The sequence below is a fragment of the Carassius carassius genome, chromosome 43, assembly GCF_963082965.1.
Source record: "Carassius carassius chromosome 43, fCarCar2.1, whole genome shotgun sequence".
Classification (NCBI taxonomy): Eukaryota; Metazoa; Chordata; class Actinopteri; order Cypriniformes; family Cyprinidae; genus Carassius; species Carassius carassius.
In genome coordinates this window covers 10,054,741-10,074,245 of record NC_081797.1, presented here as the reverse complement: position 1 = coordinate 10,074,245, position 19,505 = coordinate 10,054,741, and the positions used below count along the sequence as shown (strand labels likewise).

Genomic DNA, 19,505 nt, shown 5'->3' with positions numbered 1-19,505 from the left:
AGTATACGCCGAAAGCTTTTTTTGCACTAAATGTAAAAAATAAAAGTCCACAACTTTCTTCCCTTTGAGAAGCAAAATGTATATTGCCTCATACAATACCGATCATAAGCACCTGTTGCTTAAATCCCTGGCATCTTTGCCTCAGATATCTGAACTTATTTCTAAAAATACAGCAACGCTCAACAAAACAAGAGATTATTTTTGACTTTTCGTTCCCAAAAATCTAAATATGTCACTATGATGATGACAAATGTCTGACTGAAAGTATATTGAAATATACTTTTTTAATGAAAATCTTAATTAGCATTTCCCTCACAAAAAATAAAAAAAAAATAAAAAAATATAATAATCTAGTAATTGCATTTGAACAAGTGAATTTATTTTATTTTAGTTCCTATTAAAATTGTATGGAAAGCAAAGGTACATTAATTACAAGTGCCTAACTATTTGTACTTTGGCTATGTAAACACAGTCTCTCCCTCCCTAAACTTACTCAATCACCCTCTTTGCATAAAAAGACAAGTAAAAGAAAGGATAAAATGCAACATAATGGTGTTGATAAGCTAAATTACCAGATAACATCGAGGCACACACAAGCCATATGGTGCCTCCACCACTATCGCCTGTTGCTGGCATAACAATGGAGTCGGCTAGACAGTGAGTGGCAGAAACAGTCAAACAAATGGCCGTTCCTCTGAATAAGCCCAGCGCCAGAATGAGTACACAGTTTAGCATCTTTCAGCCTACAGGTGCGCTTAAGTGGCAAACCAGATGTCAGTATGGGAGCGGGACTGTTTGTGGAGTAATTCAGCCGCTCCACGAGCCCCTGCTTCAATAACAGTAGAAACAATGAAGGGCCCCTTCCCCCATTTTCCCACAATCCCGTGCTCCCCGAGGAAGCCCGGTCTTCTGAATCTGGCACATTTTTTTTTCACTTCTGACAAAGTTTCAGAAAGAGAAAACAGATAAATTAACTAACTGCATCAATTGGTTCTCTCCTTCTAAAAGGTTAAATTACATGCATAATGTTCATTTTTAAAGGCCACGTTTTAGTTACACAATAATGTTTAGGTCGCATATATGCTTATAAATGTCCGTTTTGGTTTCCAAACTAGACCATCCATTATTACACTTCAAGATACTTATTAGGTTTTGATTCAATTATATGAATGAAAACTGTCACAACTGTTTTGGATTGTGAGTATTGGTGTTTCAGTCTTAAAAGGGTCTCTTCTCTGGTTTACATATTAAGTTAAATAGACTGGCAAGTCAAAACAGCAACACAATAGTGAAGGGGGTCGATCTCAATGGAGACAACAAACCACTGTCAGACAGTAGTAAGACAAAAAAGACACACACACACACACACACACACACACACACAAACTACTAAATGGTCTTATTCTACAGTACTATACTACAATATAAGATTTTTAAATAAGTGTACACTCATTTACAAAACTATTCACAATGTCAAAAAAACATGTTGCACAAAATTAAGCACTATCTTGATGATATCTATTACATGTCAAAAACATACTTTCGATTTAACAGAAACAGTCTTAGTATATTGGAAAACAGCAATAAAAATTCACTCTCCTTTAGTAACATGACAAGTGATCTCCCAAAATGCTGTCTAGGTAGGCAGCACACTATTTTGAGACCAGACCAGTCTCTATTTTAGTCTGAGGGCTTTCAAACATCCAGATTAATTATTAACAGAGGCTGGACCATGGACTTTCTCCCTAATCCTTTATTTATGTACACAAAACTGGCGTTTTCCAGGGAAGCAAACGGGAGTGTTAGTCCGACTAAATAAGCGACTAAACATCCGCGAGTCACTGAGGTCATGCTAATAACCAGAAATCAATGACACTGATTCAGTCATGCCAAAAACATGAATCACAGCGCGAGCTTAAACTTACTTTTAAAGTAAATATGAACTTACTGTTACAACGAGACGGTGGTCAGCTGGCTGGCACGGATCGAAGGAAAAAGTGTTTACTGAACCTCCACAAGTGATGAAAATCTCTGCGGGTGTTTGTACAATCTACAAAAAAGAAAACATGAACCATTTTATTTACCTGCCTCTTTTAGCAGTGCATTTAGGATTTTTTCGTATCCAAAAGGCTGCTTTTTTCTGCATTCTGCTTATTTTTAAAAACTGGGGGAAGGAAACTACAACCACTTTTCTCTTAATATTTACATATTAATCTATAATAAATAAGAGTAAACTCAAAGTGTTAGCAAAACTAGCGGTAAAAATAAAACAAACCATTTTTACACTTCGAAGCAATTTTACAGAGAATCTAAATACAGTCTTCAACTTAGCATCGCTTCTGACAACTTAATACAATAAAGCACAAACGTACCTCAGTCTTTTAAATGCGTCTGATGTTGAGCAATCGGATCGAGCGCACGCTCTGTTTATTTCCAGCTGAGCACTTTTTTTTCTTTTCGTCTGAGCGCGAGAGCGCGACTATTCCGCGTATCTAACAACGATGCGAAGTATGCGCGGAATGAGGACAAGAATGAAATGAACGCGAAGAACTGAGTTTGCGTTGGGGGCGGGGCCGGAGTGACGTCACTCGCAGAACTCCTAGGCGGAGGGAGGGGCCGCTGGAGGGGTGAGGATTTGTGATTCATCAGTGACTCGACTCTTTTTTTGAATCCCTTCACTAAAGCGATTCATACAGTGGCCTTTCTGAATTACTAAAAGTCACATCGTGTCGAAACGTCACTGGATCGTTTATTCAAACAATTCATTATCTACGAAATGACATTTACAAGAGCATTTCTTCATCTTAGGGTTCCCAAATATTTTATTTTCAATTGGTGGCATAATCGAACTCTACAACAACAACAATAATACCCAAGAGTTCAGTTTTTACATTTTAGTTATATGAGTCCATATTACACATTTTCCCAACTAAAAAGCCACCTTCAGACTCGAAAGTAGGTTACTACGATAGCTACTTCAGAGCACTTAAATGTCATTTTTTCTTGCGGTCAGCAATAAAATATATGTGTGAGTGCATGGAAATAAAGATTCGTTCACTTGAATATTTAAAGATATAACACTAAAGTAAAAGAAGGGGGGATAAGTTCAAGTCGTATTTAGTCGACAATCTGTCATGTGAAGAAGCAGACTTACGTTTCTTGAAACCTTTCGTCAAACCCAATAAATCGCTACATTCCCGCCTAAAGAGAGGCGATGATGTTTTTCTCTCTCTCTCAAACACACACAACTTTAAATAATGTCCGAAAGAAAGTCACTCAGGCTTCTTGTTACATTTGAATTAATTCCAAAAAGGTTTAGGCGGATGTATTTAGCCTATATTACATTAGTCTACATTGTGTAAAGATATATTACACAAAATTCCTCTAGAACAGCTTCCACAGAAGGGTTGTTAACTCTGATAACAGAATACTCAGTCAAACCATTGCCATCTTGTGGTAAAGATAGACAAAAGCTGTCAGGGAATTACTTTGTTTCTACAGAACATCGAAAATGAAAGCCCACAATAGCCTAATCAGAAGCCCACTTTTTAGAGATTTACTGGGGGGAAAACACTAGTTTATATCCCTTACGAACATTAACCAAACATGGTTTTACTACCAACATTTTTTAAATTTACTTAATCCATGGCAACCACCAAATAAACTATGGTATTACTACACTAACCATAGTTTAACCTTTAGTATTTATAGTAAAACTGTTCTTATACAAATGGTAATCTATCTGCCAAAAACAAGGTCATATGTGATGATGTGTGTACCTCACATTCCCTACATGTTTTATAAATTAATTAATTGATAATGAAGTGAGTGAAGTGACATTCAGCCAAGTATGGTGACCCATACTCAGAATTTGTGCTCTGCATTTAACCCATCCGAAGTGCACACACACAGAGTAGTGAACACACACACACACACACACAGTGAACACACACCCGGAGCAGTGGGCAGCCATTTATGCTGTGGCGCCCGGGGAGCAGTTGGGGGTTCGATGCCTTGCTCAAGGGCACCTAAGTCGTGGTATTGAAGGTGGAGAGAGAACTGTACATGCACTCCCCCCACCCACAATTCCTGCCGGCCCAGGACTTGAACTCACAACCTTTCGATTGGGAGTCCGACTCTCTAACCATTAGGCCACGACTTTCCCGAAGTCGTAAACATAAGTGTAAATAACACTAAAATAAAAAAAGAGGCTTGATTCTGAAGGTTAGAAAAAAAGAAAAGAAAACATTGCTTTCATCAAAAACAGCACTTGTTAATTGTGTAAAAATTGAAACATGACAAATACATTCAGTAAATACATTTCACAGTAATGGCAAACAAAAAGGGTAAACGTGGAAATCCTTGAAAATCAATGTGCTTTTACAGAAAGAGAGAGCAGGAGCGAGATGAAGGGGTGTAATTAAATTGGTCATATAATTGGATCTGAAGAACAAGCAATGAAGCAGCTTGTTAACTTGTTACTGTTACCCCGTGAGAGCAAGCCAGCGTGCCTGAGCCTGCCATTAGCAGAATGTTGTTCTCACATTCTATAGGGACGCAATCAAAAAACAGCACGAAAAGGAAACCGATAGGAACACCTTGAGCGTTTCTCTTCCAGAGAATGATATTCACTGAGAAAGGAGCACATGGGTCAAAAAGAACATGAATTGTTCTTAGTTACGGCATTCAGATTTGATTAAAACGTGTGTATGAATCAACTATAGTCAAAGCCAGTATAAATGCTCTTGGAGGTCATGTCTTTCCTGTGAATGTTTTATAAATGGAGCCCTCAGAGGCATGTTTGATGTTCAGGATGAATGCTCTTCTACCTTTGATGTTCAGTTGAATTTCAAGCCACTGTAACTTCGAAAATCCACACGCTAAGGGTCCGACCCCTCAAGTGACACTGACAAAGATGGATGGGGCTCTGAAATCCAAATTCAGAAGGATCACCGAACCTATAATTCCCTTTCGAGGTCTCTGTACCCTCTTCATCAGCTTTGTCATTCTTAACCTTTAAAAACATAAACACTCTTGAAGCATGTTGGTAAGAGTGATGATTAGTGAAACAAAAAAAAGTGAGAAAGGTGAAGAGAGAGGTGAGAGAATTGAAAAAAAAGAAAATCAAGATTAAGAGAGAAAGAACTAATGTTACGAAAAAGACAAAATAATTGCAATCTAAATGGTGGCAACACTGCAATTCAGGACATTACGCACAGGTCAGTCAATTACCCAGGTGTCCTTTCTGTAATTTCCCCCTCAGATTACACAAATCACCTGCTTTTGTGATAACAGGATGTCATAATGTGTGAAAAATGCATAACGTTCTCTTCCAGTATTTTAAACAAACAGCTACATATAGTGAAACATATAACTGTATGTATTCAACAAGTGATATCCCAAAATTCACATGGTTTGATGAGGAGAAGTGTAAAATGAAGGTTGTTCAGAAAATGAAATCTAGTCATTTCAATAAGAATCAAAACAATCTGGAAATTCACATTATGGCAAAACTGTATGGATGATGCTTTATGCAACTTTATGCAGTGGAAAATGGACCAAATTTTGCTAATGTGTCCTTCAGTGTTTAGACTTACCATTTTTAAATAAACTGGTGATAAGACAAGAGTTATAAAAATGGACTAGCATATCAGCCTATACACAGAACTGTTGTGGCGAGTTGTGCTGGACACATTTTCTTTAGAAAATGCAAAATCGTACTATTATACATAACGATATGACATTTTCTATAGCAAACCAGACAAGAATTTCAACGCTTCAAGGCAGAAAAGTAATTTTCTGGAAAATGAAAAAAAAAAAAACAATATAAAGTTTAGAGTATTTCTCTTCTGTTTAAACCAACAGTACTTGTTCTGAGAGTGACTCAATTCAAGATGTTCCATATCAGAATGTTTTTGGTATTTATTGGTGGTTATAAAGAACAAAACCATCTAGGAAGCTGAAGCACGTTATTGTATGGAGCCAAACTGTTTAAAAGATCAAAATTAGACCATCATTTTGTTTTGCTGCCATTTTGAAAGAATCCGATAAGAATGTTAAAGCGATTTTTCAAGCAGTGGTTCCCCATGTGGATGCGGACGGCTTTGAATGGAACTAAATTACCCCTAAACAGCCTTCCACTTAAATAAGTACAAAGAGAGTCCACGTCTGCTGTTCATCCTTGTGGTATTTTGAACAGCGCAAGCATCTGTTCCAGTGAGTGAAGTGAACGGAGTCTATCAGTGAGAAGACGACTTAAAGTACAGCACTCAAGAAAGCAGCCTTTGGCTCGGCAGAGAGGGAGGAAATGGAATGGAAAGATCGAATCTGACAATCACAATGGGCTAGATGATCATCCACGTTTAATGTAGATTTGGTAACATTTTTCAGGTGGAGATAAAACATGGACATTGAATTTTACAGATGACTCTATTGCAATGAAATAGCATCAAAATGGTAAAAAAAATGTTTTTTTAATAATTTCCACAAACATAAAAGTTGCACTACTGCTATTTAAATTCGTCTTTAAGTTAAAATATATATTTTTTCCCAATAGTGATAAAAAGTCTGTGTTTTAAGATGTAAGATTATGAATGAATTAATATCGGGTTTCAGAGTTCTTCAAAACAACAATCTGCGCCAGATTTATGTGACAACAGCATGTGAGTAAAAACATTTTTGGTTGATTCAGATAAGCTATGCAAGTGCAGACAGTTCTAAAAACATTAGCACAGAAATCAATACGAAGCCTTCAAAAATTAAGATATGCAGTGAAACAGCAAGTCATTACAACTAAAGTAATTATTTGGTCAAACATTCACTTTTTGTAAGAGAGCTGATACTGTGAAGCAAGGTTATATAGTGTTTTATGCGATATAATGTGTAATGCAAGGCTGCGAACTGGGTATTTTCTCTCATAAGTCTGTTTAAGCACTTCAGAATCCATACGTTTCTGCTAATTGCATTTATTTCCACAGGTAAAAGGCGAAGTTATGCATTTGATGCATCATCTGAGGAATGGAACGCCGTTATCAAAAACGTTTCTATGCATAGTGTTATTTTCTTTAGTGTTTTAACCTCTATCTAGATGACAAGAAAAAAGACTTAAGACAATTATTAGTCATATAAAGGTATTGTACAATACTCCACAACAATTAACAGCATGTTTTGTCTGTCAGCCTCATTAAAACTCGGAATAGCGGTCCCGTTTTATCTCATTCCACATGTCTGTACCTGGTGAAAAGATTGTAAAGTACTCGGAGTGTCGATTTTAGGTCACAATTCACAATATCTGGAAAAAAACAGAAGAACAAAAAATTATTCATTTAGCGATAGCTTTTATAGAGGTACAACTGTCTTGGCCTGAAGAACTCTTGAGCAGCTGAAACGCAGATACAGTGCACTGTTTCGTCAATTGCAGTACTTGTTTGGACTGATTTAAAGCATGAAGTGGATTTATGCAATGCTATATAATGCACCTGACTCTTCAAGGACTCTGAACAGCATAATGCAAACAACACACACAGTATAAAGAACACTTTAAAGCACTATAAATATATAGTAGTGTACATAGAGCTGTATTTGTGTAGTATTTATTCAAATTTAAGCATATGACAGACTCTTCCATCCAAAGTAAGATACACATTTGATTAGTTCTTGCTTTCCCATGACCTAGTTGTTCTAGTGCTCTTCTGTTTCAGCTATAGGAAATAGCTCTTAAGAGAAGGTATTTATAAACAGCATCTTACTTCGATTATAATGACTTAATATTGTATTAATTGTAACTATAATATTAATACTTTATTATATATCATTATTAATTATTCAATCTATGATAATAATATATTATATATTAAACCATACTCCTTAAATAATTATTCAAAAAGGCGGGAAAACTGCTTACTATTGTTAATTAAGGAAAATAGACCTATGTATTCTTGAATTAAAATGAATAGGTAACTACATATTCTTAAGCAAAGAAAAAGTTCTAACTACGGTTACTACTCTCAAGGAAAGAAAAATACTTTTTGATTTGAATTAAAAAAAAAGACCATTTAAGAACAGACAATTACGTACAAGATATACTTTTTATACTGCTGCTCAGAAGTTTGGGATCGGTAATATTTTTAATGTTTTTGAATGGAGTGTCTTGTGTTCATCAAGGCTGTATTTATTTGATCAAAAATACAGGAAAAATAATATATGATTGTAATGACTAATATTGATTATCTATTTTAATTTACTAAATATAACTTATTTTTGTGACGCAACACTGAATTTTCAGCATCATTACGCCAGTCTTCAGTGTCACATGATCCTTCAAAAATCATTAGAATATTTACATTTATTATCAGCATTGAAACTCTTATGATGCTTAATTTTTTTTTTAACCGGTGATGCTTTTTTCTTAAAAAAAATTTTTTTTTTAAAAAAAAAAACACTTTACTATCACTTTTTATCCATTTAACACATCCTTGTTGAAAAAAATATTAATTTCTCTAAAAAGTTTTTTAAAAAAAGTAAAAAAAACAACAACTTTTGAATAGTAGTGTATATTGCAACACAAAATTTCTATTTTGAATAAACACTTTTCTTTAACTTTTTAATCAAAGAATCCTGCAAAAAAGGATCAAAGGTCCCTAAAAATATTAAGCAGCACAACTGTTTCCAACATAGATTATTAACAGTATATTAGAATGATGGTAATGATAATTTTTTTGCTTCAAATTAATAAGTTCTATTGTTAAGTATATTAAAATAAAAAACTTTTTCTATTGCAATAATGCATTTCACAAAATTATTATTTTTTTCTTTATTTTCAATTTAACAGACACAGCCTTGATGAGCATAAGAAACCTCTTTAAAAACATCATTGTACTTATGCAATTTACATTTACAACAAGCCAATCCAAAAAAAAAAAGCTTTTACATTTTTTTTAAATATTTTTTCAATTATCTCTGAAACCTTTGTATGTGACATTTAAGAACTGTAGATTCAAGCTGAAAGAGCAACACTTGCGAATTGGGAAAGTATCCAAGTACAGTTCTGACAAGAACAATCTTTTCTAAATGGCCTGTCAGCCACACAATTACAGTGACAGGATTTGGAGCAAACCAAGCTATAATTACCCTCAGGCCTGGGTTTGGGCCTCTCCAAGCCACCGTCCTGCATCAGCTCAAAGGAGAAAGACACATTATGAACCTGCAGGTAAGAAAGAAACCGTCATATTGTGACACCTTAAAGTACAAAGAAAGGCATGAGTGATTTCTCCAAACTGGACTGTAGATGGACCTAAAGCGGTTATCTCTGAAATCCACACACAAGCACTGGATATTAAAGGGAGGCTACACATCACCCCACTTATCCGTTTCCTGTGCAGAGGCAGATTACAGATGCATCCTGGTGCGACATGGATGGAGTTGGCACAGGCCGGGCCTGCTGGATGTGACCCAGGTGAGCAGCCTGTACTCTGGGCTGACTGTCAACACCACCCCCTCTCAATGACACTCAACACAGCACACCAGGGCGGCTTTCAAACTGAAGCACGCTAACCGCAGACGCACTGCTAATTCATACCTTTTGGTCAAAATTCTCAGGCGTCAGGAAGAAGTTGTAGAGGGGGACGAAGTATCCTTCCAGAAGTCCCATCAGCAGGACCAGATACACACCATCTGCAAACTACACACACACTTCAGTCAGAACAACACAGTCCTGTCGTAGATGCCAAACCGAGATACAAATTTACATAACACATTATTCTGGCACGCTAAAATTACTTTTGTTCAGCAAGGAGGCCTTAAATTGATATTGTAAACATGTGCACAGTCACAGTAAAACAGGTTTGTATCATAAATAAAATAACAGGATCATAATTTCACTTAATTTATTGGTCTTCTATCACATTTCTGCTTCTGCTACCATTTTATTAAAATCACTGTAACACATGATAATCCTGGCTTAGCATTTGTTGTTTACCACAGTCACAATGTATTTATTGAGCTGACCCATGTGTTACCTGTGTGTCCAGTTCTGCTACTTCCAAGTTCAGTTTATTCAGGTGTTTGTTGACGAAGGTGATTAGAGTCTGCAGAAAACAGATGCATATGTGATCAGGCTTGTGTAAGAATGTCAATTGGGCTTAAAATTTGGCTCTTTCATACCTTCTTCACCACATTCAGCTTATCAGGAGCATGATCAAACAAGGTGTCAAACGCATCACGCTCTGAATATAATAATACATCCAGCAATTAGAAACATAAATGCAGGAATAGTTAATACTGGTGTCCAAAAGTTTGGGGTTGGTAAAATTTTTAACGTTTTTGAAAATGTGAAATGTTTTTGAAAAAAGACCCTTACACTCACCAGGCCTGCATTTACTTTATCAAAGACAATAAAAACATTATTTAAAACAACTGTACGACTGTAATTGCTCTTTTATTCAAAGCTCAATTCTTAGCAGCCATTTCTACATTCTTCTGTCACATGATCCTTCAGAAATCATTCTAATATAACAATCAAGTAAAATTTCATATTTTTAAACTTTTCTTAACTTGCTGCTTAATATTTTTTGGGGGGAAATTTTATACATTTTCTTTGATACATAGAAAGCTAAAAAAAAAAACCTGCATTAATTTGAAATAGAAATCTTATACAAAATTCTAAATGTCTTACTGCTACTTTTGATTTAACATAAAATCAATTTCTTTCAAAAACTTACTAACCCCAAACTTTTCAACAGTAGTGTGTTAGAATTTTGGAAATGGAAATTGAAATAAAAATTATAATTAAATAACACTTACCATGTCTGCCAGATAACGCCCTGTGAACAACAACAACAAAACACTTCAAATAATGGTTGAAATATTAATTTATGATTGAACCTAGTACTAACATACACATAGAAGCATGCAATCAGAAAATAATCACGTAACATCAATATCAACAGTTGTCATCCAATATTTCATTGTCTGCCATTATAAAATGTAAATATTAATCTATAAAAACACTAATTTAAAAACATTCTCAAAATTAATATCATCTGTCCCTGAATAGGAATATACTATACATTATAATGTTGTGAAGCATATAGGATTTAAATAGATTTTTTTACATTTAAAGAATTTTAATAATCAGTCATTTATCGGCAAGAATTGTATTAATGCAAGCTAGGCATTTCATTTATCTACTGTACAACATGGGGGTAATTTATCTCTATTAATTCTACGGTCATTGAAAGCCAGGCAGAAAAAGCGGCTGCCATTTGGGTTTGTGGAAGGGTGATCAAATCGATCGGGCAAGCCTGGGACAGCCCTGGACAGGGCTCCCTCCCCATGAGGCCCCCTCCTCCTCACTCTCAAATCACTCCTGCCAGCCATCGGCCTGGGCATCAACAGCTACTGTGTGTGTGATAACAAGCCTCAGGAAGTATTCCACAAACACGTGCAAAAACACACACGTATCTCCCAGGCTGCCAGGTGCCTGCTGGACCGCTATACAGTCAGCTGTGCACATATGTGTGTGTGTGTGTGTGTGTGTGTGTGTGTCCACACAAAGGGTGACAAAACAGCACCAAAAACTATTCCAAACGCCATCTTGTAATCAGCGATCTACCATATAATGATTTAAACACATGAAAGGAATCATTACAAAAGGTGCAAACGATTATTAAGCCCTGATATTGGCACATTTATGAACATATGGAGGTGACATCTGGAAATTAGGGTTGCAGCGTTGACGTACTCTGTGTTGCCAGTGATCTTCTCCATAACCTGACGGGACTGAAGAATGCCCTCTCGTTTCTAAAGGAACGAAAAAAAGGAACAGATTAAATATGAACAGCAGCCAGAAATCTCCAGAAGACATAAACTGCTATCGTTTGTCCCATCAAAATATCTGTTATGGGAAAACAATGAGTTCCTCAATTCAAGCACAACAGGAGAAACACAAGATGAATATAACATTTTTCAAATCCATTCTCTTATACGAATGGTTAATAGATACTGTATATAAATGTATACCATTTAAAAACAGTAACTTATTCAAATTTAATATGATATATGTTACTAAGTTTGACTTTTTTTTTTTTGATTCAATGGCAAAGTTAAGCAGAAAAAATAAAATAAAAATTACAAAGGCCATCAATATCAGCAAGCTAGCGTCATTCACTACAGCTAATTAGCTTTCATCTACATTTCCGTTTCAGACTTGTTTTGCTTTGTTCAAAAGACTCACATTGACAAAAAGAAGTAGGTCAAAATTAACAATCAAACCTTTCCGTGTGATTTTGTGGAGATTTATGAGAGAATTTGTCTGACGAGTGTATCAGAGTTTTTTAAATGCAAATATAACTCAATGTTATCTACTCCTAGCATCATAACAAAGATTTATTCTTGGTTACAGAACTTTACAGTCTAAAGCAGAGGTACGTACCTGGACCACAACCACCTGAATGGACACATGGTCAGGGAGGCGAATGGGGGCTCTGAAGTGCTGCGACAGCTCAACCAACAGGTGAAGGATGGCCACAATGCTCTTAGCATGAACCGCTAGTAAATGGTTTTAAATAAAAGAGAGAGAGAGAGAGAGAGAGAGAGAGAGAGAGAGAGAGAGAGAGAGAGAGAAAGAGAGTGTTAGAATTCCCTAGTTTTGTTTGAATTAATTAAAACCAGTATTGGCACGAAACAAGCTGAGCTGTAGCTTCAGCTCTGTGAATTGTTACTTAAAGGAGCACTCCACTTTTTTTTGAAAATGTCATTGATATTATGCAGCGCCTGAAAAATAGTCCCCAGCTACACTGTAAAAATTACTGTGATTTTAACTGTAAAAACCGTAAAATGCTACAGTACAAACCAGTACAAAAATGGATAACCGTAATTTCCTGTAAAATTTACAGGGAAAACCGTAAACTGACATTCCCAGAATTCTCTGTGCTGAATTTCAAATTTTGTTAGAATTAGATGTTTTTTCTTTGAAATAACTCTTCTTCTTATTTTTTTCTGATTTTTTATTTTTATTAGGGTTGTACGTTACATATAATGTTGTTAAATTAATATTTATTGCATATTTCAGTTTAATGAGTCTCATCATGATGGTGTTTATTGCTTGTGTGAATGACAGTGTGCATCTTATTATTTAAAAGCTGCTTGTGATGTGTTCTCATCACCACCTGATTACCAGTGTATTACAAAGGTACGAAACAGATTTCAGTACTTCAATAAGTTAGTATATTAACATTATATCAGTTAAATTACGGTATTAAACTGTAAATTTAATACCGTAAATTAAAATCGTAAAACCTAAAAAGTTGTTCCTGTACTTTTTACAGAATAATTCTGGCAATCACAGCTGCCTTTTTTTTTTAAGATTTTTTTTTTACAGTCTAGTTTGTGTAGTTGCGCAATAGCAGAGTTGCTGGGGACTATTTTCAGCCATTGCATAATATCACTGCACCTGATGCACCCGTGGTACGGAAACAAAGTTATTACGCTGGAATGGGAGTATAGTTCCTAGCAAAATAATCCTAGAAAACAGTCTGTCTTAGTACACTATGTAAATACAGAAGAGTCAAGTTTTAAAGAGGAAAAATATAGAAACTCTTTGGTCATTTTTGAGCGAGATGCAAATGGTCTAATCCGATTCAATGATCTATGCTAAGTTAAGCTAAAAGTGCTACCGCCAAACCAAGGAGATCGGCTGAATGGATTAGAAAACGGTAAAACTCAACTGTTTAACTTTAGGGGAGTTGGAAAATTAGCCTAATTTAAAAAAAAAAAAAAGGAGTGTTCCTTTAAGGACATAGGATTGACGTTCGCCTCCATTTAATACGAAAATCAATAGCGCATAAATCTCTCTGACTCATAAAACACAACAAAATGACCTGTAATCTCTTTAGTGTCTCTTCCACATAAGTGAAGTGATTGAAATCCACTAAAAGACACTGTTACATCGCTTTAAGTGTTTCCCAAGCCTTTGAAGCTCTAAGCCATGAGAAACACCCATCAATAGTGTTTTAAACAAACGTTACTTTGCTGTTTGGTGCACCACTGCATGTCTAAATAGACACTTTAAGACTCACTGGCCAATACAGGTCCATGTTTAACAGCGCATAACACTTGTCTTATTTAGGAGCTTTTGAATGTCTCAGGCTGGAGCTGTAGGGACCTACAGTCAACGTTCCACTTGATGCTCCTGGTGGAGACCTTCAGAGCGTCATTGATCCTCTCCAGGACCGTCTGCAACTTTTGTTTCTGGGCAATCTCAGATTGAGTCACCTCTGCAACATTCAGCTTCTCACCTTCAAGCTTTTCTACAGGATGGAAACACTAGGGCAAATTAGAATCGAGAAAATGGAGAATGGAGAAGATCTTGAGAAGTTCGGGTAGAGTTTTCCTGGACATCTAGTCAGATAGATCCAATAGCCATATTGTAAACTAAACAGAGATGCTTTACCAAAGAGCTTCTGGAGAACCTGCCCATCATAGAGATCTTCAGCCAGGTCCTTCACGATGATCCTTTCACCAACCAGAACATCGTTGATCCAGTCAATGAGCACCTAATTTGGGTATAATCATGGTTTGGAAAGACATGTGGGTGAACATATAATGATAGAATTGACTTTTTTTTTTGGTTTTAAACACAGACCTTCATGAGTTCCTGGAGTTTTTGGTCATTTTTTGAGTTGGGGTCCACCATGGTGCGGACTTCATTTTCCTCTGTGAAGAAGAGAAAGAGACAGGCAGGAGGAAGGTGTAAGAGCATATTATTAACCTGGGCGAGCATCAATTGAATAATGAGGCTACGGGTTCACCTGCCTAGCATGATGTCCTCAGGATGAAGCTCAAAAGGTGTGGGACTCAGGGGGAGATTAATGGCGTTCATCCCCTCCTCCTGCAGCTCAGATACTATGGGATACAGGACACATTGGGTGAGAGATGACAAATTATTTCTGAATCAAAAAAAAAGAAGAAGAAACAAAAGAAAATAAATTGTGTAGGGTTTTTTCACCTTCATATTTTTGCGGTTATACAAGTGGTTGACCATATGTTCAGTAAATGCATTAAAGACATTTATAATGTTAAAAATGTATTTCAAATAAATGTTCTTTTGAACTTGGAATGTGAACTACTCAAAGTAGTAAAAAAAAAAAAAAAAAAAGAAAACAAAAAAAGTTTCACAGTTTCCACAAAACTATTACTTTTTCAAAACAACATTGTTTTAAGCACTGATACTGATAAGAAATGTTTCCAAATCAGCACTTTAGAATGACATATTACATTTTAAAAGATATTAAAGTAAAAAACAATTATTATAAGTTATAAATATTTCCCCGTTTTTATTGCATGCTTGATCAAATAAATGGAGTCTTGGTGAGAATAAGAAACTTGGGTAACTCTTTAGTATAGGGACACATTCTCATTATTAACTAGTTGCTTAATAGCATCCCTATTAACAACATATTTGGCTGTTTATTAGTACTTAAAGCACATCTTTTGCATGACTCAATGCTATATCCCTAATCCTACCCAGAACTTCAATGCATCAACATTCTCAACATCCTCAGAGAAACACCCCAGCCCTTCGCTCCCACCGCAACCCAGCATGCATCGCCGTCTACAGCGCTGATTATGGGGATGCGAACATCCTGTGCAGGATTCCAGAGGCCGCCCATGGAGGATGATATCCTATTAATCAACACCCTCTCGACCTCACGTGCAGCTGCTCTCCCGCTGCTTCTTCTCACTGACGTGGGGGTGCATACAATCCTACGGCACGACTAAGACATCATGTATCTTGTACTAGCTAGGGTGAGCGTTAAGGTTAACATGGGTGACTGGATGGATGCTAAACAATTTGAAAACAATTCAGAAATTGTCCAGCTACCTACAATTCCACCAGAAGATTCTGCTTGGAAAGAGCTACATAAAAAGCTAAATTCTTATTTATTTATTTTTAATTCAAAGGACAAAAATAACACTAAATAGGTTTGAAATGACATGAAGGAATGACAGGAATGACCTTTTAAGTGGTAGTCATCCTGCATCCTTTTAATTAATATTGCCAATTGTGGAACGAAAGCAATAAACATAAAATGCACTGCCTCCTGGGTACAAGCCACAAAATATTCCTCATCAAACAGGAGACGGAGAAATAGACGGTCAGAGTATCAGAAGGCTCAGCTGCTTTTTTCCTCTAATTCAGCCTTGCGAGTGCTGATGGGTGACACGCAATCATTGCAGAAGTGCACTCTGGGAATCGTGCAAACTCAGGAGAAACACTCCAATGTAATGGGCAGCGGCACACTGCCTAATTTACTTACCCCGGATAAGACCACAACAACAAGACTAATATATTTTTATTTGTTAAGGATCACTATAACTTGTCGGGATTATTTGGTATTGTAGCCTAGAGCCGCAGCTGTTCTTGTTTTAAGGCTGAGATGACTCTCATTCCTGTACAATCTTAAGCCTCATTCAGAAAGAATGCCTTACATGGTTAGAAGAGCACTGCTAGAGCTGGGTGTGAGCTTAAGTCAGCGCTTAAGAACAGTTTCAAATGTGCCAGCCAACGTGTGATTTGAGGTCTATAAACGGCTAGATGGTGTTTCTCAAGAATGTTGTCAGAATGATTTGATGATTCAGACATTTTTAGGTGTGGTTGAACACTGAAAGATTTGTATAATCATGCCTCCAGGTTGCATACTTTAAAGTGCTACTTGCCAAAATGGAGCACAAACAAATCTCTTAATAACTTAAAAGGTAAAATCATAACTGAACTGCTATTCATGGCTGTGACACGTTTCTGAGGTTACAGTCGTGTTCATTAGTGCCAGTCAAATGTTTGGTAACTAACATTCTTCAAAATATCTTATTTAGTGCTCAACAGATGAGGTTTGGAACAACTTAAGGATGATTGAATGATGACAATTTTAATTTAGGGCCAACTATCCCTTTAATGAGGAAAATCCCTTACATTTTTATGGTACGTTAATTTGTAATGTTTCTACTGCTTGCCTTTCTCTTTTTATTTTCAGCTCATTTTTCAAATAACATAACCATTGATTCAATGAGTCAATTCAATTGAGTTGGAGAAACGTAAGGACCGATTCGATCTGATTCGTGAACGAATCGCACTGACCGCTTTTGTAAAGTTATTTATAAAAATAAAAAAAGAACCGACTCAAAAGAACGATTCGTTGAGGAATCGAACATCGCTAGAAAGCTTCACAAACGTTGTAATGTAACGATCACATTTTTAAACACTTATAAACACCAGCTATCGTTTCTTTTTCGGGGTTTAAAGTATTTATGAAGAATAGAGAAGCTAGCAGTGTTAATATACGTATTACTGCGGGTCTGCGCGCATACAGTTGGAGGAGGGAATTATCCAGACTTCTGAAGAAGTTATGTACGTTAGCGACTTCAGATCAAAACTGTCATGACTAACGTTAGTTCGTTTCTTTAATATTTAGAACGTGCAAAATAAAGCGTTTTAATCTCAATCGCTACCTTCTTTCGCCTTTTTTCTCCTGGCCAGAGTCCCACCAAGTTTCCCCAGAAATGAGTCATCTTTCTTTCTGGAAGACGGAGACTTTGGAGTTGGTGACTTTGGAGAGGACGGAGATTTCTGCGGGGAAGACGCCATCGGTGCAAACAAACAATAAAGGACAGAAAAGTGTAAATACTATGATATTTCCCCCGCCGAGGAAGTGATTAAAATCCCAGGAACAGGAACGGAAACGGAATTCCAGCTATTTGCCCAGCCTTCTAAAACGAGCTTCCCTTATCCTTTGATCCCACCCTCTTTTCCAAAGGGACACTGTTTAGAAAGTTATTCGTAGTGAGCTAAAGCCAATTTTATCAGTAACGTTACTGCGGTGAGACATGAAGTGCCGAACGAAGAACAATTCATGCAAACAAACAAACAAATAGCCTAAATAAATAAATTAAATGACGGACTTTGACCGAATTGCTTAAACTAGCTTTTTAATACCATTTAATATTTTACATAAAAAAAGGAAAATGTAATATTCGAATAATTTTCAAATATGAATATATCTGAATGCATTGAAACTAAGCTTTTTTTTTTTACTTGTATTATTTATACACACATTTAAAAATATATCAGTGTTACTATATATATATATATATATATATATATATATACACACACACACACACACATACATTTAGAGGCTAAACATTTAAAAATTCATATGTAAATAAGCAATATTTTATAGTATACAGTTTTTATTTTATAATATAGAGAATCTTATTAAATATTATGAAACTTATAACAGTATTTTGAAATGATTTTCAGCGTTCGTATGTGTACATTTATTGACATTAAACATTCAAATTCATATTTAAACTTAGTTTTCTGGAGATAATCAGAGTCCACTCATTGTTTTAATATCTTTTAAATAAATTACACAAGGGAACAGACAGACAAAAATAAATCCAGAGCCCTTTATACATCTTGATTCTTGAAACAATGATATTTGGTTTTACTTTAGAAAGAGCGGCAATTTAAGGTCACTTAAGATATCATGTTCATTGCAAGACTAAGAAACAAACAGATACTCAACAGACACACTTTATCACTGCCTCTATTGGAATATTTACTAAAGAACAGAACAAACATCCATTAAGGGTTTCAACAAAACAGGAAGAGAAATCAAACAAGTCCCAAGAAAAAAAAAAATATCTTTAACTTTAACTATAGAAATATCATTGCTCCAGTGTGAACATTTGCAGTCAATCCTCTCACCTCTGTGGCTGTGCAACCTGTGTTTTGAAATCTAACATTCCTCATATTCAGTTAATAAAGAGGCACGTGATTGGTTTTTGGTTTATATCTTTTTAAGAACATTCAAGGCATTCAGTTGTTCCGGTTTGTTCAAGATCTTCAAATAAGGCTCTCTCAGTCTAAAGTAGTTCTTCTTGTACAGTAGGTCAGTAGAGCAGCTCTTCATCCAGTGTGAGAAGTTCAGGTCCAGTGAAACCGATAGCCTCTGGAGAGGATCATACTCTCCAGATCTCTGTCCTCTGATTTCTCCTTCAGCCGTTGCTCCTCCAGCAGACTCACCAGTTTGTCTCTTTTCTCCACCACCTTCATGATCTCCGCCAGCAGGCTCTGCTCCTCTGTCAGCTCACTCGCACTCTTCTCACGGTCTAGAAATGGAGGGAATACAAAGAGAGGCCTATTGTCAGTAAGAAGGTAAAATATTGTGCACATAACTTCCCATTTTGACCATGTAACAAGGTTTAATCACTTTCAATAACATCAAATATGTTGTATCATAAGCATGACACCATAAGCAGGTATTACACAGTGACACCTCTGTGTCGCAGGCTTAACTCCGTGTGTCTCTCACTGGTAAAGAGTGAGCTTCACCACCATCAAGAACTAAAATAGACTTTTGTTTGCCGGAGGCTGAGGGACCAACCATTGACTTGCAAATGAAGACACTATCACCTTCCTCAGCAGCTATCAATTCCTGTTCACA

The 19,505-nt window shown here is 36.2% G+C and overlaps 3 protein-coding genes across 5 annotated transcripts in view; all 3 read right to left on the bottom strand.

Annotated features, from left to right (window-relative positions):
* The window catches only part of tead1a (TEA domain family member 1a), a 39,775-nt gene extending 37,236 nt beyond the window's left edge, over window positions 1–2,539 (bottom strand). The window contains exons 1-2 of the mRNA XM_059536015.1: window positions 2,373–2,539; window positions 1,949–2,050 (exon numbers count right to left, since the gene is read on the bottom strand). The gene's annotated coding sequence lies outside the window, so the exon portion shown is untranslated. The remainder of the gene's footprint in view (window positions 1–1,948; window positions 2,051–2,372) is intronic.
* A 3,806-nt stretch (window positions 2,540–6,345) lies between these two features.
* parvaa (parvin, alpha a) lies at window positions 6,346–17,776 on the bottom strand. Its single transcript, XM_059535844.1, has 13 exons — window positions 17,506–17,776; window positions 14,812–14,901; window positions 14,642–14,712; window positions 14,450–14,552; window positions 14,166–14,306; window positions 12,431–12,546; window positions 11,741–11,799; window positions 10,801–10,820; window positions 10,162–10,223; window positions 10,017–10,085; window positions 9,578–9,679; window positions 9,130–9,202; window positions 6,346–7,291 (listed from the first exon to the last, which is right to left on the bottom strand). Exons 1-13 carry the CDS (start codon window positions 17,639–17,641, stop codon window positions 7,215–7,217), a joined length of 1,119 nt encoding a protein of 372 aa, XP_059391827.1. The 5' UTR covers window positions 17,642–17,776; the 3' UTR covers window positions 6,346–7,214.
* Window positions 17,777–18,386: 610 nt separating this feature from the next.
* mical2b (microtubule associated monooxygenase, calponin and LIM domain containing 2b) overlaps window positions 18,387–19,505 on the bottom strand; it is a 60,421-nt gene continuing 59,302 nt past the window's right edge. For all 3 annotated transcript variants that reach the window (XM_059536750.1, XM_059536751.1, XM_059536752.1), the window contains one exon: window positions 18,387–19,170. In XM_059536750.1, coding sequence (XP_059392733.1) covers window positions 18,986–19,170 — 185 coding nt within the window. In that variant the 3' untranslated portion in view covers window positions 18,387–18,985. The remainder of the gene's footprint in view (window positions 19,171–19,505) is intronic.